A 25185-nucleotide genomic window follows, 5' to 3' on the forward strand; every position below is an offset into this window, starting at 1 on the left:
AGGCTGGTTAACTGTTATGGGCTTCTTAGAAATGTGAGTTTAAGTTTAACGAAGAACTTTCAGTGTGACGGAAACTTCATAATGTTAGTCGAACACAAAAATGAAGCTACTCAATAAATCACTATGCATGCTGTAATATATGTTGATATATTAAGTGACTCATTACTGTCATATGAAATGATTTTGGCTGCTCTATATGGCAGTAAATTACATGCTGACCTTGGGTCAATGTGTGGGATTCTAACTGATTATCTAGTGATTCATTGTTCTCACTGTAATCAGGGGACCTGCGTTAAATGTCAGAAGCTGAAATTTGTATCTCAGCTTTCTGTAAATTTCAGCATTCTGTGTGATGTGAATGGGAATGACCTTGTCCCAATGAGAGAACCCTTTAAAATGCTTTTCGACCTGTTGCTAGTGTTTAAACACCGCTCATCTGAACATTTTTAAATAGACACCACCTTTACACGGCCGTTGAACAAATAAACATTTCAAGGCAGTTCATTTTGCAGCATCAAAACATGCCAGCTGGCTTGTGCCAAGCAATATAAAGGCAAAGCTTTCACTTTGGGGTAAATGGCCTGTTCAGTCGAGGGATTGGTGCCTGACACATTTACGCAGTCATCTGACGTGCACTGCTTAGCTGGATATAGCCTTACGTCTTCAGATAAATGAATGCATTTGTATTTATAGTTGTTCTTGCCTTTCACTTGCAGTTTAGCTTCTGTTGTGCCAAGTTTGCTTGAGGGTCTAATCACCGGAAGACTATTATGACCACTTTATGACTTCCACTCATCCTGACATTGATTCAGAGAGTTGCAAATTGAAAAGAAACATCAAGTGTGTCTGACATCTTTAAAAAACAGTTGACCAGAGACAAGTTACTAAGGGAAATCAACAGACCATCTGATAAACATTCACTTGCAGCATTATATCTAGTACACAATGCAGTTTATTTGTAAGGATCGCTCAATTAGACAGGAAAAGACAATCTGATTGACTTGTAAAGCAACTGACTAGTTTAACACTCAAAATAATTACATGGTTTGAGTAGGACAAACTTAAATTAAACAAATTAGTTCATTCAAATAAACTTTTATGGGTATTTAGCACTTTTGTTTTTCTTTTAAGTTCACAGAACTGATATATTTAAGTAAACTGAACTGTTTAATTGTTTTGAGTTTTATGAACTTATTTCTTTTAATTTAGACGAACTTAAGTTTAACTGAAACTGGGCTTCGATTTCTATTTCCCAGCATGCTTTGCCTATGGCACTCAAAAGGGAGTGTAAATGCTAAAATTAATATGTTATATAATGGGTTTTTTTTGTGCAAGATTAATGTTAAGTGGGAGATTTAGCAGTGATTAATGTTTTGTTATGCTAATTTAGAAGAGTTTCTGTTAATGTGGGTTTTTGGAGAGTTACCATCATGGTTGACAAGTGGTACATAAATGTATAAATGCTTTATATTGCTGTACTCATTCAGCAAGTGCTATACCATGCTATTGTTAACATGTTTGCAAATTAGCAAGTTAGCATTTTTTGAATTAGCTTGTTATAGCTAGCTAAGTTTACACTAATAAAAATGTTGAATGTATGAATTAGTGTACTCAAACATTTCAAGTTGAGTATAATTAAAATGTATGAGTACAAAATAAAAATCTGCCAGTTACTTTGAATTTATTAACCTAAAATTTTTGAGGCAACTGATTGCCTCAAATATTTTGAGTTTTGCCAGCTAATTCAGGTTTACAGCGTTCCATTCATTCATCTGAAAAAGATTATACCACAATAATGGAGCAGCCATATCACGATTTCAGTTTTGTTTTGATTAATCATGCAGGCCTATCTAAATGTATAAGATAAGGTGGACAGGAGCTTTGGGTGAGGCACTGCAGCGAGTGTTTCTGCATGATCACATGAGACTAAACAGGTGTGGTGGTGATTATAGAGATCCGGGGGGCTCCTGTCAAGGATGCACACCATGTTTGTGCACACAAATCCTTTACTTACCACAGGCTGTCAGCCAGAATTGTAAAGAGCTCCATTAGAGCTCCATTACCAACAACCGTAAAGCTTATATAGCAGCCGCAACCTGTGTGGCATCTCTATGCAGTGACTTATGGTCTTTAAATATATAGAAGCGACTGGAAAGGAAACAATGCGCTCTGACCTCACCTCTACCTCTCACTGACTCGGTGGAAGTGTAAAAGCATGTTGAGTACACATGTTTACACTGTTGATTCAGTGTGTTCTTCTGAAGAAATGATGCCTTGTGACTTCAAAGCATTCCTGTTCAGATAAGGGAGTGTTATACATTCAAGGCTTCGAGGTCAGTTTGTATCCATTTAAAAATTGTATTTTGAGGGGAAAACTAATAAATACTCAGTTTTCATAATGCCAAGAAACTGCATTTCATGTCTTCTAGTTCTACTCACTTTAAATCTGATTTTAATATTAGGAGCTATTTATCTATCTCTTATTCATGGCTCGTCTGCCAAGCGTGGGAGATGATGGTACTGACACCAGTTGCTTCGTCTCTCAGGGACCAGTGAGCTTCCTAGGCTCGGCTTCATTAATACAATCTCCAAGGCTTGATTTTTCTCTGCTCTTCAATACCACAGTACAGTGCTTATTCATACTCTTACTGTATGTTGCTTTTAGTTAGATTAAAGACTGTCTGTATACCTCAGTGGTTCAGTCATATTACTATGAATGGGAGCAACAAGGAGTAGAGTGCAACAGTCCGGAAGTAAAATTCCCATTCATTTTCTCTATAGGGGAATTCATTTTGAAACCTTTAAAGGGGACCTATTATGCCCCATTTTACAAGATGTAAAATAAGTCTCTAATGTCCCCAGAGTGTGTATGTGAAGTTTTAGCTCAAAATACCTCACAGATAATTTTTTTTATAGCATGTTAAAATTGCCACTTGAGCAAAAACGCGTCGTTTCAGTGTGTGCCCTTTAAATGCAAATGAGCTGCTGCGCTCGGCTCCAATGAACTGTAATAAAGTGCTCTCACCTTCATTACTGTCGTATCCATTATCACTCTGGAGGCTGTAAGCTGGATCACTAACAGTTTGTACTGATTTATCCTTGAGTAACAACTTTTTAGCACAACTTCTGTTTTGTATTGTCCCTTTGTATTGACAGTTATTCACAAAGCAGTCCGGTGTGAAATGATTTGCGCAGATATAAACGAATTTTGGTAGAGTTGAGGGAGCATTTTCTTCGAAAACAAAATTAATCCACCTCGTCTTCAGTGGCTCAGATTTCGGGAGTAAATGGAGAGAGCTATGTGGATTAATCCATCCAGCTACAGAACACCTAAAACGCTCGGGAGACATTCTCGTCTGTGCAGCAGTGGCGGACTGTGTAAACTCGCTGTGAACCCGCTCAGGGCGGTTCTATGTTAAAACTGCAGTGTCTGTCAACATTCGTGGGCGGGGCCTGTGGCTAATGTGACGTCACATTGCCAGTAACCTGCAAAAGGCTTATTCTGAGACACTTCTTATGATTTATAGGGATTAAAAAAAAGGAGTGGTTGGGTTTTCATCATTATAGGGTGGTTGTGTACACACACTGCCAACACACATTTATATCCAAACACCACGCAAAAGTGAATTTTGCATAATAGGTCCCCTTTAAAGACAGACCTGTTGTGAGCTATGAGTTTGTTAATCAATGGATATTTTTATAGATGGAATATTACCCATGATTCTGCAGAGAAATCGCCAAAAATGTTATAGTTATTTTCCCTATTAAAAGCACAATTGGAGATGTATTTAAAAATATCCTGGCTCTTCCAAGCATTATAATGGTAGTGAACGGGGGGGCCTGTTTTGAAGCCCAAAATAAATGCATCCATCATAATAAATACAATCCATACGGCTCCAGGGGGTTAATAAAGGCCTTCTGAAGCGAAGCAATGCGTTTTTTAATAAAAAAAATATTTAAAACTTTATAATGTAAAATAACTAGCTTCCGGCAGAGCTTAGACGCCTCTCACGGTTTAAACAAATAGGGCTGGGCAACAAATTCAAGCTCCTCTTCTCTTATATTAAAATTCTCCGACATTTCTCTTTAAAATTTCTCGTTTCAGACTTCTAATTTGTGACCGGTGTTTTGTTTTGCTCTATCCTCTGCACTTCCGTGTTCGTCATTACGTTATGCGTCGGGTCAGGGTTTACTCTTCCACCGCAAAACCGACGCGTACGACCATCTGCTGGAAGCTAGTTTTTTTACTTTTATAAAGTTTTAAATATGGATATTTTTCTTACAAAAACCCATCGCTCCGTTTCAGAAGGCCTTTATTTAAGTGGGTGGGCACTGTTGCACTCTATATGGCAGAATATGTCCCACCTTCTAAATAAGAGGCAATCGGCAATTTGTAAAGTAATTGCAGCTGTTGTTAGAAGAAGTTGCAAAGTCAGCAGTTTTCCCACGGATTTGGGATACTTTTACACTGTTGCTCTGAGTAATTTTTGGAGTTCACGGGTTGAAGCGACATGAGTGTGTGTCTAAAAACTAAAGCACTTTGTGTAAGGTGCTGTTGAATGCAATAAATGTAAATGTAAGTATACTGTAATTACATTACTGTCAGATGTTTCTTTTTCAAACAACATATTCGCTAACACTCTGCAGCCAAGAAACAGACGTAAAAGGTGCTTTTTATCAGCTCAGACATAAACGACAGCATACCTCTAATTACATATGAAAGGGTTGTTTTAGAAACAGAATTTCATGAAGCACTTGAATACATAGTAGAGACAATGCCCCTGTTCATATGGCCGGCGTATTTCTGCTGTGCAAACGTGTCCCCCTCACATGTAACTTGATGTTGATGCAGTTTCTTAAAATAGGCACATTGGACATACATGTCATGCTGACTTTTTGCCAAACCTCATATCACATTACACTGAGAGTATAAATCATTTCCAATGATACCTTGCTTACTGGATGTCATTTTTTTTAGATGGTATTAGGTTTTATACAGTTATTAGTCACAGACTACTGTTTCAAATGTGAAAACAACCTGATTAAAGAGGCAAAACAACACTGATTATCACTGGTGTGTGTGATTCGTTTTGATGGACATGTCTAGGAAAATCTAAGGCTGTGATTACTGACGTTCAGTTGGTGATATGTGTTTTTGCTTCAGGGAAGCATAATAATCATGCTAATGCGATGCTGCTTTGTTTTTGTCTTATCTGCAGCCATAACCAAAGGACGACTACATTCATACATCCAGTGACAGGCCAGATCTCTGCTGAGAACACTGATTTCAGACTTCAGGACCAGTAAGTATTGCCTTTTGACATTGTTTATAGTCAAGGTTGACTAGGTCATTTCTGATTCGGTTATATTTATGTCCTGTCTTAAACTAGCAGCCCAGATCTTGAGTTTAGTCTCTAATAACAGAGATTGTATAATGAGATCTAATATACTTTTCAGACAGTAAACAGCTCAGGCCATCCTATCTCGTGCTCCATGTCAATAAGGCACAGTCTGTAGGTTTCAACAATAGAGGTTGCATATTCAAAACAGTAACAAAGGCGCAGCTTGATGACGCCATGAATGAGCGTGGAATCATGGGAGTTGTCATTTTCACCTCCACATCAGTGACAGGCGATGCAATGACACGTATACTTACATAATCCCAAATGTTTCCCACAACAGCCCAATTCAACAAAATATATAGCATTGATCTAGAGGTTTTTGGATATTTTAATTAAAAAATCTTACATATTGTGGTTTTAAGCATGAGTGAATTACATATGGTACCAAACTAATAGCAGCATTTTCTTTCAAAACTGTGTTTAGTGATTAAATTTAAGTCTGTAAAGGGTTTAAATAATAAGTTACAGGGTACATTTGTCAAATTTGACCTGGCAGGGTTTAAAGTAGCATTACTAACTATTAATGAATCCAAAAGCTGATATTTTTTAGTTTATAGACTTGTATCAGTTATTAATTTGATACTTTGATATTTTAGACTATCCATCAAGATTTTGCAGTCAGTTAGATTTCTTTTTTAAAAGAAATTAATACTTTTATTTAGCAAAGATGCATAAAATTGATCAAAAGTGGTGAGTAAAAAGTTTTGTAAAACATTGAAATTAAAATTTCAAATAAATGCTGGTCATTTTTTATTAATCCTGGGAAAAAATTGTCATGGTTTCTACAAAAATATTAAGCAGCTCAACTGCTGTCAACATTGATAATAAGAAATGTTTCTTGAGCGGAAAATGAGCATATTAGAATTATTTCTGAAGGATCATGTGACACTGAAGACTGGAGTAATGATGCTGAAAATTCAGCTTTGCCATCACAGGAATAAATTGCATTTTAAAATATATTAAAATAGAAAACATTTATTTTAAATTGTAGTAATATTTCACAATATGTTCACATACTCATGATCTATATGTTGGTAGAAGCATAACTGGAATGATACAGCTGGTTTAAGTATCACATGTCTACATTGGCATTTGTCAATAGTCTCACACTTTACAGTTCCCCTCTTGGTGCCGTCAAGCTGTAACTTATATTACAGCTGTCTGTTTTCTCAAACGTGCATGCAGATCACTTGGGTTGTTATGCTCTTCATCAAAAATGGCTTGTACATGAAAATGTATAATAATGCTTTTCACTCGCAACACAATTCTGGGCTGTTTCATTTTATGCTTTTAAGAGATACAGCAAAATCTTTCAGGTTATGTTAGGGAGCACCATAATAACATTACACACTCCAGCCGCTCCATGTTTGAGAATGATCTGGCATTAGATCTGCCCACCGGTCTTATCTAACTTGAAACTCTCTAAAAGCAGCTCATATTAGCGCGTATATCACAAAAGACTGGGTCTCTCTTAGCATCTGAGTGTGAGCGGGAGGCCGTATTCTCCTGCCACATCCTAATGGATGCATCTCATTAACAGCTGTGTGGGTGCACGAGGCTTTCTGAGAACCACAGGTTATGTGTCATTGGCTGTTAATGTATCAGCCTGGGCACATGTTGGAAAGAACTAGTATGTGTTGTGGGGCTTGTATAATAACTACTATACATTATGCAAAGTATGATGACAGACTGTGCTGGACACTTTTGACATTTATTTATAAGTCGTGTTGTCAAAAGTACTGACCGCGATACCAAGTCAGTACTGAAATTTTAAAAATGTGACGCTTTGAGCGCTGTTGAGCGGATTTGTAAACACCTGTGATTAGCTTTTGTGTTCACGCCTTCAACATATATGTCTGTGATTGGCTACAATGATCAACACGGTCCGCTGATAGACGCCTGCTTTCAAACGTTCCTGCTTTCAAAACGTTTTTAAATTCAAACACTATTTATAAGTAACATTTCACTCATCAAACTATTATTTTTTTGAGACTTTGGTGTAGAACTCATTTTGCACTGTTTTTACCACAGACATGTAGTATGCTAGTACTTTTCTAAGTGATCTTACAATTTTCATCTGGTGGAAAACAAACAATAACGTTCCATGGACTTACACCGATGAGCCAAATCGTGACACCTGCCTAATATGCTATTGGTCCTCTGTATGCTGCCAAAACAGCGCCAACCCGCCGAGGCTTGGACTCTACTAGGCCCCTGAAGGTGTGCTGTGGTATCCGGCACAAAGGCGGTAGCAGCAGATCTTTCAAGTTCTGTAGGTTGCGAGGTGGAGCCTCTGTGGATCGAACTCGCTGGCCCAGCACATCCCACAGATGCTCGACTGGACTGAAATCTGGGGAATTTGGAGGCCAGAGCAACACCTTAAACTCTTCATCATGTTCCTCAATCCATTTCTGAGCAATGTGTGCAGTGTGGCAGGTGCATTATCCTGCTGAAAGAGGCCGCTTCCACCAGGGTCACTATTGTTATAAAGGGGTGTACCTGGTCTGCAACAATGAGTGCATTTACATGCACCCTCACAATGCGATTTTTGGCAATATTGCGATTAAACTTTACCTCATGTAAACGCAATACTTCGATAAAACGAATGCGACTAAGCTCATAATCGTAGTAACCATAATCGCATTAGACTAAGTGGTGTATGCCGATTTTAATCACAATAAACAGGCATGTAAACACCTTAATCGCATTATTCCCGCTCTGACCAAAGTGTGCATGTGCTCAGACATACACGGATGCCGTGTGTTGTTCACACAACTTCATGAATGAACTCTGTGACATTATTCTGAAGTTTTCTCTTCTCTCAATCGCTAAACTCTGTCAACACAACTCTCTGCTCCGCATCTTCATCCAGACGGCGCGAAGAACGCAATGGCAGCGTAGGCAAAACAGCGGCATTGCGATGTTCATTACGGCACCGTATAATATCTAGTATGTCCAAAAAAAACGATGTTCACTTCACCTGTGACTGGTCACAATGTTTTGGCTCATCAGTGTTGAATGACTATTCAGTCTCTGGTGACCCCAGCCTTATAGACATGAAGTGGGCTTGTTTGATGTCATGTCCAGAGGCCCCTTGACATATCTTAAGCAACAGAATATTTTTAGTTTAAGTTAACTATAACAACACTGCCAGACTCAGTCACAGTCAGATCGTATCACTTTGTATAGCATATATATTTTAGGCTAGCTTGGTAATGCTTTTAGAAATATTGATCCTTTGATGTCAGTTCTGCACTATGCTGCTCTACCATGCCGATTCTTTCCATACCTTTACTAAAAGCCACTGAATAAAAGGTGCTAGAGAGATTTGAGTGCCCAAAGCCCATGGAGTCCTCAAATGTGCATAGCTATAAGGACAATCTGTTTCTGTTTCTTTTGTATGTTGGCTCTTTGAATGTCTGGCCATCTGTTCTAGGATTGTAAGTGTGAGAGTTGTGCTGTGAGGTTTCCTCGACTCTCCCTGTTGACTAACTCTTATATAAAGACAATCTGATTAAAACTGATGAAAAAGAACAAACATATGTCATGCAGATTTATGTTAATGTTTGGGTGTTATGGTTCTTAGGGCATATTGTATGAGAATAGATTTAGGATGACAGAATGACAATATTTTGTCATACTGTTTTATGTTTTGGCATACTTCAGACTGCTCAAGGTCAGAGTGTAATGACAGTTATGCAAAGCACAACTTTCGTTGTTGTGTAGGCAATAGATTGTGTTTACTAAAAGTTGTGGTTTCCTTTGAAATTATGCCAGCTGGAATCAGGAGATGAGACATTTTATCTGTAAATGCTCAGATGAACTTTTCAGTTAGGCAGTGTTTTTGCCATAAAAGACAGATAGAACAGATTTAACTCGCTAACTAAGATATAAAAGCAGTAAATTGAGTCCACTCTGATTATTTTAATATTGACACTCATAGAGGACACTTTTGGTTCCTCTCTGACTGAAGAAGAGCCAAAAGCAGTGGTTCTGTCCTAGTTTGCCAGGAGCCTGTGTTTCTGAATTTTGATAGCTGGGATATATATTAAATATACACTACCGTTCAAAAGTTTTGGGTGTTAGAACAAAATAATACTTTTATTCAGCAAGGATGCATTAAATTGATCAAAACTGACAGTCAAGACATTTATCATTTTGATATGTATAATATTAAAGCAGTATTTATCAGAAATATGTTCAAAAAGGTGTTTGTCAGTTTGCATAAGTTCATAACCCACCAATATATCCTGCCTGTTGACTGCCTGAGGAATTTCATTTGACATCCAGGCCAGTGAGCATTGAAGGGAAAGTTCATTCTCTGTCTAATCATGGGGAATTATACTTGACACATCACAGCAACTGTAATTTACTAAAAGCTTTTTGAAGTGAGCCTGTGATATTAAAACAGGTACTATGCATCTCTAGTGTGAATTAGTAATGAACAGAGCAGATGCTGCATTAGAATGGTTGTCAATCCTGTTCCGAATCCTACTGAGCTACTTCACTTCCTACTACCTACATAGTCAGCTGACTTCTAACAGCCATGGAACCTCATAAGTGACCAATTTGAAGTGTTCTACATAGGCAGCTAGACAATAATAACGCTCTGTATGGGAGACTTAAAGGGATAGTTCACACAAAAATGAAAATCTTGTCATCATTTTCTGTGGAACACCAAAGAAGAGTTGTTGGTTGTTGATAACAGGTTTGGTTACCCTTGACGTCCATTGCATGAAATAATAAATAAATAAACACATTTTGTAGTATTTTTTTTTCCTTCTATGGAAGTCAATGGCTACCGTCACCTGTCTGGTTACCAACAAGTTTGGGAAAATGGTTGGAGTATGTTATGTTCTCAAATGCACGTTACTGCGGTCCAAACTCAGAGAAGATGCAGAGATGCGTTCATGTGCAAACCTCATTTACTGCAAACCGAGAGGCTCTGAGATACTGAAAACACCAGGTCATAAGCTGCTCTCGTGTGAAAGGACACAGTGCCATGTTTCATTCTGGCTACGTTCACGCTGTCAACAACCGCATGTACTCACAGGTGTGAGTCTTGAAATGTCCTGTTCAAACAGCGTCTCGAATACTGTCTTGTACGAATATGCAACGGGAGTCAAGCCCATATTCTCTTACCAGTAATCATAGTGACAGTGATCAAAATAATATCAAAGATGGTGACGTCCATAAAACGGAAATGTCTTATCACTTTGGAGCCCAATCTAGCAGCAAGTTCATCCATCAAATCTTCCTTAACCGACAGTAGCTTTTACAGTGACGTATTTGAGTCACTCATAAAACCGGATCTAAAACCTTCAGATGACATGCAAGTTACCGAAAGCGAAGCCACATAGTTCCCCCCCATGTCATCCAAGATGTTTATGTCTTTCTTTGTTCAGTTGAAAAGAAATTAGGGTTTTGGAGGAAAACATTCCAGGATTTTTCTCCATATTGTGGACTTCAACAGTTACCAACGGGTTGAAAGGGCTCTACATGATCCCAGCTGAGAAATAAAGGTCTGATCTAGCGAAAAGATCTGTCATTTTCAAAAAAAAAAAATATATATATATATACTTTTTAACCACAAATGCTCGTCTTGCACTGCTGTGCGATGCGCCATGCATTACGTAATCACGTTGGAAAGGTCACGTGTGACATAGGCGGAAGTACCGAGCAAATGTTTACAAAGTGATCGTGCAAAGACTGAGTTAAACGGCCTTTACAAAAAAAACATCAACGATGTTAGACAATTCTGAAGTTGGAGGAGAAAATGAGATGGAGTTTTTCACCTTACCGCGGTACTTCTACCTACGTCACGCGTGACCTTTCAAACATGATTACGTAATGCGTGATGCATCGCAGAGCAGTACAAGATGAGCATTTGTGGTTAAAAAGTATATCTTTTTTTTTTTTTTTTGTAGAAAATTTCCAATTGTTTTGCTAGATAAGATCCCATTCCTCGTCTGGGATCGTGTAGAGCTCTTTAAAGCGGCACTGAAACTGCAATATGGACCTTCAACCCATTGGTAGCCATTGAAGCCCACTATATGGAGAAAAATCCTGGAATGTTTTCCTCATAATTTCTTTCCGACTTAAGAAAGAAAGACATAAACATCTTGGATGACATGGGGGTGAGTAAATTATCAGGAAATTTTAATTCTGAAGTGAACTAATCCTTTAATTCCTCAAAGAAACTGTTGAAAACCATCACTGTGCTCTCCTCTACAGGACTGGCGGACACATGCTGAAGCAGCCACAGACGACCACACGACCCTCCAGTACAATTAGTGAGGCCTCCACTAACGTCACCTCTTCCACTGTGGACACCACTTCAGGCTCAAAGGTCAGTAACAACCTGATCCTGTTGGATCGACAACAAAACTAGTCAAAGGGTAGGAAAAAAGACCTGGTATTTTGTAGAGATAGAAGCAGACGACAGTACCTCTGTATATAGAACGAGACGAGCAAGGTAACTTGACAAGACTCCTGATGCGGAACATTCTCCATGCTTGGTTAGCATCTGTTCTGGTAATTAGAGTGTTTATTCTTCTGGGCTGAGGCGGCAATTCCCTAGTGCTGGCGACACAAACAGTGATCAGAGCGCCTGACTGCTATCTCTGAGCAGACACAGAACATCGATGAAACAGATTGGGATTCGTATTGTGAGTGATTTGGTGCATATCTGTGTAAGGATGCAGTGTTTGGAATGTGATGCACATGAGCTAAATAACATGCTTTTTTTTTTTTTTTTTAGATATTTAAAGGCATAATAATAAGTAAATAAGTAAAATTTTATCAGTATTTATTACTGTTCCAAACTTAATATAATTAATATATTATAATATAATTGATATATATTATGTAGGGGACTTTCAAATTTGTTTCATTAGCCTTTGAGTCAAAAAGTTTAGGAACCACTGATATAAGGAATTTGACCTTTGCTATATAAAAACAGCTGGTGTTTAATGCTAACTTATTGCGCCATAATGAAGGCTTTTGTAATCATTGTGTTATTTGACCTCTCAGGATGCATGTGCAAAAATAACTGAAGTGTTGTGACGGCTGACTGCCATATAGTTTGATTAAAGAGATGCAGAGAAATGCAGCAGCAGGAACGCTGCCTGTGTCATCTCCTGCCTGAGTTTGGACTATTCTAGATGAATGAGTGCTTGTAGCTCTTGTCATTGGCAGTGATGGCATGCAATAGTGATGTATTAGGCGTATTAATGCATTGGCATGTGTGGTTGGCAGGCAGCATGTAGGCTTACGTTGCTGTGCCCACAGAATGCCAGTGGATGGTGTGTACGATCAGCTGTGCACCCCTGGCAGATGGTCTAGACTAATGGGTGATGAATGAGCTTTCAGTCCCCCTGCTCATCTTCAGATTATGTGTGTGTGTGTGTGTGTGTGTGTGATATAGGGATCCAAGTCCAGTGGAAGGGTCCATAGCTTTGGCAAACGAGATCATGCCATAAAGAGGAATCCCAGCGTTCCTGTAGTGGTACGTGGATGGCTCCACAAACAGGTAAGAGAATTTGATCAATGAGCTTGTTTATTGATTAACTAAACTTTTGCTTTCAAATTATACTTTACATGAGAGGTTTTTAGACTTTATAGACCCAGAGGCCCCAGAATACTTTTACTCAGCAAGGATGCATTAAACTGATCAAAAGTGACACTTAAGAGTTTTATGTTGTTATAAACATTTCTGTTTTTAGTATTTCTAATAAAAGCTGTATCGCAGTTTCCACAAAACCATTAAGCAGTACAAATGTTTTCAATATTGATAATATTAAGAAATGTTTCTTGAGCACCAGATCAGCATAGATTTTTCTGAAGGATCATGTGACACTGAAGTCTAATGTAATGAAAATTCAGCTATGCCATCACAGGAATAAATTACATTTTAAAATATATTAAAACAGAAAACACATTTTAAATTGTAATAATACTTCTCAGTATTACTGTTTTTACTGTATTTATGATTAAATAAACGCAGCCTTGGTGAGTAAAAAGACTTTTCAAACTTTTAAATGATATTAATTCAATTAAATTCACTTTTATTTGTATAGCGCTTTTCACAATACATATCGCTTCAAAGCAGCTTTACAGAAAATGCATGTCAACATTACAATTTAGAGTGAAATGTTATCAGAGGTGACTGTGTCCGAGTAATGCATTTCAGAAATCTAATTTTAGACAGAAATAATGATCTTGTTGAAGTAATTATTACAAGTTGTGAACATAATGAACATAATTACTATATTATATAATGTTCAGAGGCTCATCAATTAAAAAGTTATAGTTAGAAATCAGTTAGAAGTTAGTTAATAATTTGGGATGTAAATGGATGATTTTTTTCATATCTTATCTGGAGTTTCTTTATAGGGACATTCACGGACACCTAGTTTAAAATTATAGTCTTTTACCATGAGTAATGTGACAGGAAGACAGAAGTTACACATGCACATACAGTAATGGTGTTTCAAAACCTAGTGAGCTGCACAATTTGACCAAATCATTCAGTCTGGTGGGACCAAAAAGACCAAAACAAGTTTTAAAAGTTTAAAACCCCATTTTGGTTGACCACAAATCTGAATATTGGGGGAAATGTGTCTCCCTAAACATCAGTAGTGGTCACAGCCCTGCAAGACAGCATTTTTGGGCATCATAGGCATTTTCGGACAGCTGAAACACATATTTTGAGCGTTCAAATGCATCAAAAAGCTGTCTAGATAGGAAGCTTATTTGGTTTTTCTTTTTGAGAGCCAGCCAGTCAGTTATACAGACACAAACACACATGAACACACATCTTTCATGGCATGAAAACATCAGGAGTGTGTTTACATGAATAGTTTTTGATAATAGACTTTGAATAAACTCTTTAACTGGAAGTGAAACGGTGCTGTCAGGGGGAAGTGCTGCGAAATTGCCTGCTTGAAGTCTGTTTGAAGTGCTGTCTTTCTCCATCAGATGTCTTTAGCTGCCTGAGGGTGTGTGTTTTCCCATCAGTGTTTGTGTTGCTTTGTACTTTCAGGACAGCTCAGGGATGCGGCTGTGGAAAAGAAAATGGTTTGTTCTGGCTGATTATTGCCTCTTCTACTACAAAGGTGAGTTGCTCTACCAAACATCCAACAGAATCACATTTACACATGGACATGCTAACTTTTCTCCCAGATTATGATTATTATCATTATTTTGTTAGTAATAGCATTATGGTCACCAAATCCTACTTAAATAAATTTTTTGCTCTGTACTGTCCCCAAAGTTTAACATGACACCTTTAGCAAACTCTGAAAGTAGTTTACTCAAGGAAATGAATATGATGTTTTTGGGTTAATTATCTCTCACATATTTATGCAGTTTCTTGGATCACACCAAACCCTCTCTGGGAATTCAACTTGCTATTTCAGCTGACTCAAACCTTGTTTGTGGTGTTATAAACAAACAGTGATTACAAGAAGAGAAAGATACTTTAAATTCTTTTTATTAAATAAACTTTAATTAACTAAACTAAAGTTTAATTGAAAGTATATTTTATGTAGTAAATCAATGTACGAATAGTATAAGGGTACTATGTCAGTACTTGGCACTAAATACTGGCATAAAAGTATATTTTAAAGTGTAAAGGCCCACTGAAGTGACATAATTTCAATTGAAACAGGAAGACAGGGTTGGATATATCGAACAGCCCCTCCCCTTTTTTAAAATAGCCAATAGCATTTCATTTATATCACAGCTCGGCCAGAGCCGTTGAGCTCGGTAAAACCTCAGTTTCCTTCTAATCTCTAACCGTTTCTCCTCCTAATCTCCTCCATATTCAAATGGGATTCAAATCTGAAAAGTTTTGTGGTCTGGATATGATCCGCTCTGTGCTATCATGTCTCTGGATCGGAGCAGACTGTGTGTGCACTGCTGCGGTTCGCGTGACACTAACATGAAACCAGACTTCATTCTGTCTTAATCCTTCCCTATCCCCTATATAGTGCACTATGTGCCATTCAACATGTAGAAAATAGTAAATGTGTGAACAAATGACCGATTTCAGCCGCAGCTTCAGTGTTTATTTATAATGTAGGGGGTGGGACCCTTTAGATTCTAGAGAGCATTTGATTGGCCAGAAGATCTGATGAGATGCTGAAGTCCGCGGTGATGTCATGAAAATCCGTGATCCATTTTAGCGGAAGTGAGAGACTGTAAGTTTTGAATGCTGATATCCCCTAAATGCGATTTTTGTCATTGTTTTGGAACACACCAACTTATTCATAACCTTAAGGCTAACATATTCTTACTAAAAGCTAAAAAATGTAAATTTTGATTTCAGGGGGACTTTAAGTGTAACGGTGTCGGCGCCGATAGCCTCGTGGGCAGCATGCGACATATAGCACCGTTGTGTTCCCCGTATTTAGTGTAGCACAGTTGAATAAACTTCCTTTTTGTAAGAGAGAGCTACATTAAAGGAATTGTTCAGCAAAAAAATTATAATTCTGTCATTATTTTGCACACCCTTATGTCATTCCAAATCTTTATGCTGTTGTTTATGCAACACAGTAGTTTTTTACACAACCCTTACCATACAACTTGTGAAGCCAAATGAATGCTTTGTGTGAAAAACAGATGAAACTTAAGTTGTTAATCACTGATATTCTGATACATATTGAAATTAATCATAGGGATATGATTATTAACAAAAGAATAACTGCAAACAGACGATAAGTGAGTAAATAAACATTTTTGGGTGAGTTATCTTTTTCACCGTCAACTTTATTTCTTGTATCAAATCTACACAGTTTCTTTCACCATTTTAATTATTTACCCCCATGTTGTTATAATGGGATGTAATCCATCCTGGTTTTCCAGTCGGTCTGCTCTTCCCAGCCACAGACCCCCTCAGTTCCCTTGCTCAAATAAAAGCGCGACCTGCCTCGGTTTGGAATCTCTCCTTCAACCAACCTTGAAGTATTTTTAACCTATTATGTCCTTATCAAGCCACTGTTATCGCTTGTCAACCCAGCACTCAATCTCTGCTTCAGACACACCCACACATAAACACACTCTCACTCCCGCGCGCCACTGGAAAGAAATGGTCAGGGCAAAACAAGGAGGCAGAGCGAGGCTAAACTTAAATGTGTGAAATGTGATGATGCTATCAGAGTGGTGTGAGAAAGACAGGTTAGAGAGTATCACATGCCAGGAAGGAAGAGAGGGAGAAAGAGAAAGACACAGTCACAACCAGACTTGTTGCTCAGTTGGATTGTTTTTCACCCACAGACAGTCGTGAAGAGTCGGTTCTGGGTAGCATTCCTCTGCCCAGCTACACTATCGCACCTGTAGGACCTGAAGATCACATTAGCCGCAAATATGCCTTCAAGGTAAGATCTCATTTTAACAATGAGCAACACACTTCACTTCAATTTGCAACTGTTAACCCTGTGCTTTGCAGCAATGATGTTTACTGAACAATTCACCCAAAAATATGAACATTCTGTCATCATTTAATTATTTACTGTGGAACACAAAAAGAGAAATTATAGAAAATGTTCTGTAGTTGGTCAGTGAATGAGGACTGGAGCTTCTAAAAAGATACATTAGCACAAAAAAGTATCATAAAAGTGGTAGATATGACTCTTTAAGCACTATAGCCTGAGACTTTTGAAGTCATATAATAGCTTTAACATTTGACTGTTAGCATTCTGACATAATTTGATCACATGACCCCCAGTGTTGTTATTCTTAAAGGAGTAGTTCACTTCAGACTTACAATTTCCTGATAATTTACTCACCCTAATGTCATCCAAGATGTTTATGTTTTTCTTTCTTCATTGGAAAATAAATTATGATTTTTGAAGAAAAATTTCCAGGATTTTTCTCCATATAGTGGACTTCAGCAGTTACCAACGGGTTGAAGGTCCAAATTGCAGTTTCAGTGCAGCTTCAAAGGGCTCTACATGATCCCAGACAAGGAATAAGGGTCTTTTTCTAAAAAAAAATAAAAATGTATATACTTTTTAACCACAAATGCTCGTCTTGCACTGCTCTGCGATGCGCCACGCATTACGTAATCACGTTGGAAAGGTCATGCGGAAGTAGCATTCGAAAAACTAATTTTCTCCTCCAACTTCAAAATCCTCCGACATCATTGTTTTATCTTTTTTTGTAAAGGGCGTTTGACTTAGTCTTTGCACATTTGCTTTTAAAACACTTGCTTGGTACTTCAGCCTACGTCACACGTGACCTTTCCAACGTGATTACATAATGCATGACACATCGCAGAGCAGTGCAAGATGAGCATTTGTGGTTAAAAAGTATATAATTTTAATTTTTTTTTAGAAAATGACCAATTGTTTTACTAGATAAGACCCTTATTCCCTTGTAGAGCCCTTTGAAGCTGCATTGAAATGGCAATTTGGACCCGTTGAACCCCAGTGAAGTCACTATATGGAGAAAAATCCTGGAATGTTTTCCTCAAAAACCTTAATTTCTTTTCGACTGAAGAAAGAAAGACATAAACATCTTGGAAGACCTGGGGGTGTGTAAGTTATCAGGAAATTTTAATTCTGAAGTGAACTAAGTGATTTTAATTCTGAAGTGAACATTCAGAAAATGTTGCCTTGGCTGAAATAAAATAAGTCAAGTTTAAATACTAAAATTACTCAAACAAAAACTGAAATAAAAATAAATTAAAGCTAAATTGTGAAATATTAAAAAAAGACAAAAATGTAATTATTAAAACTAAAACTAAAATTTTCATTTTGTGTTCCATGGATGAAAAAAAGTCAACATGAGGGTGAGTAAATGATGGCAGGATTTTCATTTTTTTTATGGTCTATAATTGACAGTTGCCCCAAGCAACCGATTAACTGAAGTAAAAATAAACTCTTTCAGTGTGATACAGGTCCTAAACACCCTGTCACAATTTATATTGTGCTAATGACCCACAGACTGTAAAATGCTCTTTACAATTTTCTTGCAGTAGCTGCTTCCTGTTTCCCAATCAGCTGTCTTTCTGTTTTGTCATGTGCAATGGCTGATTACTTTGGGTCACTGTGCAGTTATGAATATGCATGCTTCATTATCTTGCATGGCTTCAGCCCTATGTATAGAATGCAGAGAAGATGCATGTAAATAAATTCCACATTAACTTAAAAACATCTTAAAAATTCAGTTGCTGCCTTCATTTTTTTTTTTTAAGTCTAATCAAATTGGCTGTACAAGTAATTTCAATTCATCTGGTCTAGTTGAATCTCATATAGTAACTTAAAAAAGGAAGTTGAAATTGATTAAAGTAACAGAAAAACACGTTTCCATCCCATGCTCTTTTTTTTTTTTTTTTTTTTTTTTTTTTTACAAATCAACCTTCTAGTGCACTGACAACACAACATAACATGGGTATCTTCATACCATTTAGAATAAATATTCCCCATGAAGGCTGTGAATTTTACATAACCAGTTATCCAAGCTGTTTTAATACATATACAGCTTCTCGTATTTGGTGCCTATCTATGTGCAAGTGTTTTTGTAGGCAAAGATTCAGCAGTGGTTCATGTGGATTCATACCCTGCAGCTTGTGCGGTTCATTGTTGTCCTCATGGGGTTCATGACACAGAGTGAATGTATGGGTCTGTACTCATCCTGAGGGCAACGAGGTTACATAACCAGTCTACCTCTCTCTGCTCATCTCCTTCCTGCCCCTGTTCTCACAGCTAGAGAGATATTTTTCAACGTGGGAGCAGAAGGAGACCACATTCCAGTTTTCAAGAAGAAGATCTTAATGGTTTAAAGTGCAAGTTGATATCAGTTTGCACTTTGCAGCACTCCTGTTTCTCTTTTCTTCCTTAACGGATAGTTTTACACAGCCTACGGTGTCACGTCGTCCTCCAGGAGTGCTGTTTACAAAACTGTTTACCCTTTTGGCAAGTACCCAGCTAACACAAATATGTTCTAAGAACATTTTGCTAATGTTCCCATTAAGCTATGAAAATGTTCTCTGAACGTTCAAAGCGTCCAGTTTTTTTAAATGTTGGTTATGCCAAACGTTAAAGTCACCATGAAATCAAAATTGACAGTTCTTATTTTTTTATTGAATATTGCAGTATTTATTAGAAATGATTTATCTGTCATTATTTTTTTTCGGCAAGAGGGCGGGACAACATGTCACTCACATGAGATCACAGCACTAGCAAACCACAACCTTCTAATCAATTCCCGTGGGACAAAAACACATCCGACCCTACATTTTTTTCTTGTTCAAGAAGCTGTTTCCCTCAGATATGCGTCACAATAGGGAAGAAAAGACTATTGCAACTTTCGTTTCATGCCGACTTTAAGGGAACGTACCATTTTATCATTTTGCAAACATTATGAGAACATTACTTTTAAATCTCTGAATATTCTGAAACAATTTAAAAACATTTAAAAAACATTTCAACTAAAATGTTTTTTTTTTTTTTTTTTTTACTTTCCATGAACAATATGTATACGTGTGTGTGTGTGTGTGTGTGTGTGTGTGTGTGTGTGTGTATATTAGGGGTGTAACGGTACACAAACATGGCGGTTCAGTATGTACCTTGGTAAGGAGAAAACTAAACATAAAATTGCTTCTTTTTTCTTCTTTTTTATTAAACGGTGGTTTATTAAAAATCAGTTGCTATTTATTTTTAGATATAATTATGAACACTCAAAAAAATCAAACATGTAAATTGCATAAGGCAGGATTTGCATTATTTTTCAAGTATTTTTCTGCTCTAAATCATTTTTGAAATATGATTATTTACACAATTTACTGTCATAACTTGTTTTCATGACAAATTTATTTAAACATATATTAAATAATTAACAGGTATAATGTATATATAAGCTAATATAGTGCATATATTTAGTGAAATGCTCCCCTCTAGAGTTCATTTCTCTAGTGAACTAACATGCTGTGGACACTGAATGACTTGCCTGAGGTAAATGTAATGCTACGTGAGATATTATTCTCAAGCTGTTTTATGGATGTCTTTCTGCGGTTGAAACACGTGTTGAGAGATTACACGTAAACATATCTATGTGTAGATCATCTGTTCTTCTTCTTCTGAGCTTTTTCCTGTTGTGGCGTTAGCAAACAGCGCCCCCTTTTGGATTGGAGTGTGGATCGCCTCTGACCAACTGTATACCATGACGTCTGTACCGTGATGGTTCAGGACGAATACGTGTACCGTTACACCCCTAAAAAAAATATATATATATATATATATATATATAAAATATAGACCAGATAACTCTGAACGAACCTTCTGTTAATGTTACTGGAAGAACATTTGTTCATAACTTTGAGAGAACTTTGCCAGAACACTAGCCTAAGTTCTGAGAACATTCCCTGTTTGTTGGGTAGCTAGTAGTTGTATCATACACTCTTCTGAGGGTTAGGAATCATCATTTGCCGTAAGCTTCACACAAGAGAGAATGTTTACCTGGATGTCGATTTTTAGTATTGAGTGACTCAGATGGGCAGCAGAGAGGCTGTAATCTGTACTAATCCCCTATGAAAAAGTAGGCTTACTGCAGTGAATTCTGCTCAACCAGCAATCTCACCCCACATGCTGGTAGATAGAAACGGCCGAGTGAGAAAATGTTTCAGTGATTCGGCGTTGAGCTTCTAGATATCGGTACGAAGGTGGGAAAGACCATCTTTTGTATTTCTCTTATGGCTTCTTTCTGTGGCCGTTTGTGCTTTGTGTTTCAGGCTGTTTTGCGGTCTGGCGTGCTGTTTTGTGCTCTTTCGCTCCTGCTTTTTGTTTCTGTCACCCTCTTATCCTGATGGTGCTGACAGTCCTTAAATTATACTGACAATTTCCCAGCACTTGTATATATCCTGAACAGGAAAAGCCAGTAGGTGTTGGTTCAGGTGACCAGTCATTGTCCTGTACTTGCTGAACTATGTCCTTCTTCTGTTCCCATTGGTGGGCTTCCTGCCTGTGATGAGTGACTGACAGTCCAGAAAGGCTCTGAGACACATTCAGCATCATCTGTAAATAGGTATACTTTTAACTCTATGGCTTCTCTACATTAACCACTGGCATGTCAAACTCTTTGAGACTCTGTGTGACTTTTCTCACTGACAGTATTTCCTCTTTTTGAGATGTGTGAAATGATTTTACTTTATTTGCATAAGAGACCTTGAAGAAAACTGAATGTATCAGATAATATTTGGTTTAGTTTACTTACTCAGAGTTGGTCTTAGAAATCCTGGAAATAGGGAATTAAAAAAAAAAAAAAAAAAAAAATGTTATTTCCAGACCAAGAAAGTCATGGAAATAAATAAAATCTTAAGAAAATGAATTATGGAATACTTTCCTTGGTGTGTTCCGCTCTAAAATATTTTATGGGTCATTGCACTCTTTGTTATATTCCATGTTGAAATGTGTTTGCAATAATCTTAAAGGGGCTATATGTTAGAATTTCATGTATGAATCGCTTTTTGTATTGCCAATGTGTGAACAGCTTGTAATGAAACTTAAAAAACGAGACCTTCCCCGACTTCCTAGGTTGTCTACGAAAGCCTGTAGACTGATTTTTAGGTGAAGGACTCTGAATGTTTTTGCTGGAAAAATCAAAAGGATGTGACGGTTACACACGCTCCAGAGAGCCTCTCTTCCGTTCAATGACACATGAAACAAATGCTTATACAATGTTCAGGATAATGCAGAAAGAGCCATTCTGTACTGTAATGTTAATGTGTCATGCAAAGAAAAGGTATTATTTCAAACTGTAGACTCACATAGTCAGATCTATAGTCTATAGTCTCAAATATGCTTTATAATCAAACTATCATAAGTGTAATTTTAATTACCTCTTCTGTCAACATGACAAAAGCTGGTGCAAACATATCCACATCACTATGATCAGATGCTTTCTGAACTGCTGTTTTCTCAGCTTTGTCATTTTTGTTGTGTGTTTATTTTATTTACATATTCATTTAAACATCGCCATCTCAGCAGCGTGGACGGCATCAGGATGTTCATTAACAATATATTGTTGCAAAGGTATTTCCAACGTCTTTTTACTTCTAAGCAAAGAACGAATATATCGTGAATATATCGGGGCTTTGAATCGCGTTCGGTCTCTTGTGCGTTAAGTCTGCACGAGCAATAAGTTGCTGGCTGCAGTTCACTTAATGGCCACCAGTGTCACTAATAACAAGGGTTTCTGAATTCTACATATAGCCCCTTTAAGTAGTTTGTCTAAGTCAATTAGTCGAAATCAAATTGAATTAAAGCTGCAGTCCATAAGTTTTGCCTCTTTGTTGCCATCTCTGTTTGAAACTTGCAATTGCAGAATTATCAACTTTACATGGGTTGTGCATCGGCACGGCTCCTCAGCGTGGATGAATCTAATGTTTTGAGGTGTATGTGTGTGCTGTGAGTCACCACACCGTATGAATATTCACTGTACTTCGGAATTACAGATACTACGTCTTGGAAGTATGTCCAAAATAATAAGTTTAACCAGAAAATGTCATCTGAACAAGTAACATGTCTGCTACTTTTGTTCTGACCAAATAAAAAAAAAAAAAGAGTTTTACAATAAATCTGCCAATGGTGATTTGCAAAGTTAGCTCATATCACGTCAAACCGTGCATATTATTATTATTATTATTATTATTATTATATTTTGTTCTCAAATTGTTAATGTTAACATTGCGTGACGAGGTGTATTTAGTGTGTATTAGCGTTATCTAATTAGCATTATCTACCCAATGAACCATTAAAATGTCTTACCTGTCCAGCAGAAAAAGCAATCTCTGCGTTCGTTTTAAAACTGTTTAAAATACGGATGCCACCTTTCAAAAGCCCTGCCGATATTTATTCTTGTTTTTGCACGGGCCGGTCGCATTCCCTTTTTTACTGTAGCCACTCCGCAGTCTGAAGTCTTTTGCTTTTTACTACTGGTGATTCACCAGTTGTCATTGATGATGGTCATCTTTACCCTACTTGATTACAATCCGCCATCAAAATGACATGTTTAATTATTCCAGCTACTGTAAAAAGAGGCTACAACTGACTGCCACCTGCAGCATCCGGGACTCCTTCTTTATGTATACAGACATGACATAATGGCGCAAAGGCAACCTTGTATTTCCCGTGGAAACCTACCAGTATCACTCAAATTAAAAAACATTATTACAAGCCCACCGTTGTGAATCGGGCTAATGTAAGGAGATAGTTTTGAAAACTGGCTGGTCATGTACTTGCTCAATAATTGATATTGGATAATTTTTAACCTAAAAAAGTTACGGACTGGAGCTTTAAATCAAATCTCATTGTGAATTGGATTGAATCGTTCTGAATTTGCACAAATCATTCCTGAATCAAAAACCTGTGAATCATGAATTGATTCACTGTTTACCCAAAGATTCACACCCCTACTAGACAGATTTGCCATACACCTCACCAGAGAACAAACTCTGATTACCGTAACATCCAGATATGTATATTGCGCAGTGATATTCAAAGCTTTCCTCTTGTGGTTGTAAGCAAACAGGACTGTTAAACAAACGTTTGCTGTACCAGGGTGCTGCGTACTTATAATGGATTGTGGATGACATAATAGAGAATGCTATTAATGAAAGCTAAAAGCATCTTCAAATAGTCCTACATGCTGCAGGGTGCCAAAAAGAAAGGAAGCAGCATGCTATTGTTAGCTCTTTGTTTTGTTTCGTCGTGTACACAGCTGTGTTTTTGCATGCACAGTTTTAGGTTGGATCATATTAAGATCCGAGTTATGGTTTAATAACACATAAAACTTCTTACTAACCCCAAACTTTTGAATGATAGTGTAGATGTAACATTTTCTGTGGGCATATATTGAAAATTATATATATTGAAATTGCTGATTTATCATACTTACCACAATATAAGGGTCGTTTAAGTTCATACACATCCTATTGAAGTTAAAGGGATACATTTGAATTATGTCAACATATTGTTCCAAATCTGTATGACTTTTTCCTTTCAAAGAATACAAATGGAGATGTTTTCAAATATTCATGGTATTCTTTTTCATACAGTTGAAAGCACATAGTCACCAGAGACTGTAAAGCTAAATGTCATCATAAAAGTAGTCCATTTGCACTATATCTTAAGCCTTCTAAGGTTATTGGGGTAAAGACTGAAGTCATCATCCACTGAAAACTGCCCTAGGCCATGTGAATGAAACCAAATTCCATTGATTGTCAGCAAGTTTGAATGTACGAAAGTATAAATGAAATATGAGAGCTATGACAAGATTTTTTCAACTTAAATGTTGGTTTGTCGAGTGACTTTACAAGGCATGAAATTGACTAGTTGCATACACTAGTTATGGTCCACTTTTTTTGGAGCTTTAGAGCCCCTGTGCGCTGTATGCTTTCATTGTAAGGAAAAGAGCAGCTTGCACATTCATCAGAATATCTCTTTTTGTGTTCTATAGAAGAACGACAGTAACTAGTTTAAAATGGCATGAGGATGAATAAATAATGATACTATTTATACTTTTGGGATCTATCACATAAGTCTCATTTGTCCAAAAGAATTAGATATAGGTTACTTCACAGGCTGCTGGATGGTTATGTAGCAGTGTTCCAGGCCCCCTGCATGATTCAAACCAATCAGCCATCTGTCTGCGCTTTACAGCCTCATTGCAGAGCTTTCCCTCAGTGGACCATTAAAACACAGGCAGCAGCTTAGCACCTCACTGCTTGCCTTTAATGAGCCAGTCATGTAAACACACGTGTCTTTATGCGTCTGTGTGTTTT

The 25185-nt window shown here is 37.4% G+C and overlaps 1 protein-coding gene across 15 annotated transcripts in view; it reads left to right on the forward strand.

Moving 5' to 3' along the window:
• The window catches only part of plekha7a (pleckstrin homology domain containing, family A member 7a), a 99631-nt gene that overhangs the window by 38801 nt on the left and 35645 nt on the right, over nt 1-25185 (forward strand). For 14 of the 15 annotated variants that reach the window (XM_051869914.1, XM_051869917.1, XM_051869921.1 and 11 more), the window contains 5 exons: nt 5220-5303; nt 11637-11751; nt 12829-12933; nt 14446-14518; nt 16680-16780. In XM_051869914.1, the coding sequence (XP_051725874.1) occupies nt 5220-5303; nt 11637-11751; nt 12829-12933; nt 14446-14518; nt 16680-16780 (478 nt within the window). Of the gene's footprint in view, nt 1-5219; nt 5304-11636; nt 11752-12828; nt 12934-14445; nt 14519-16679; nt 16781-20508; nt 21429-25185 lie in introns of those variants that run through there. The other variant, XM_051869929.1, reaches the window with a different exon arrangement.

The sequence above is a fragment of the Ctenopharyngodon idella genome, chromosome 18 (assembly GCF_019924925.1).
Source record: "Ctenopharyngodon idella isolate HZGC_01 chromosome 18, HZGC01, whole genome shotgun sequence".
Taxonomy (NCBI): domain Eukaryota; kingdom Metazoa; phylum Chordata; class Actinopteri; order Cypriniformes; family Xenocyprididae; genus Ctenopharyngodon; species Ctenopharyngodon idella.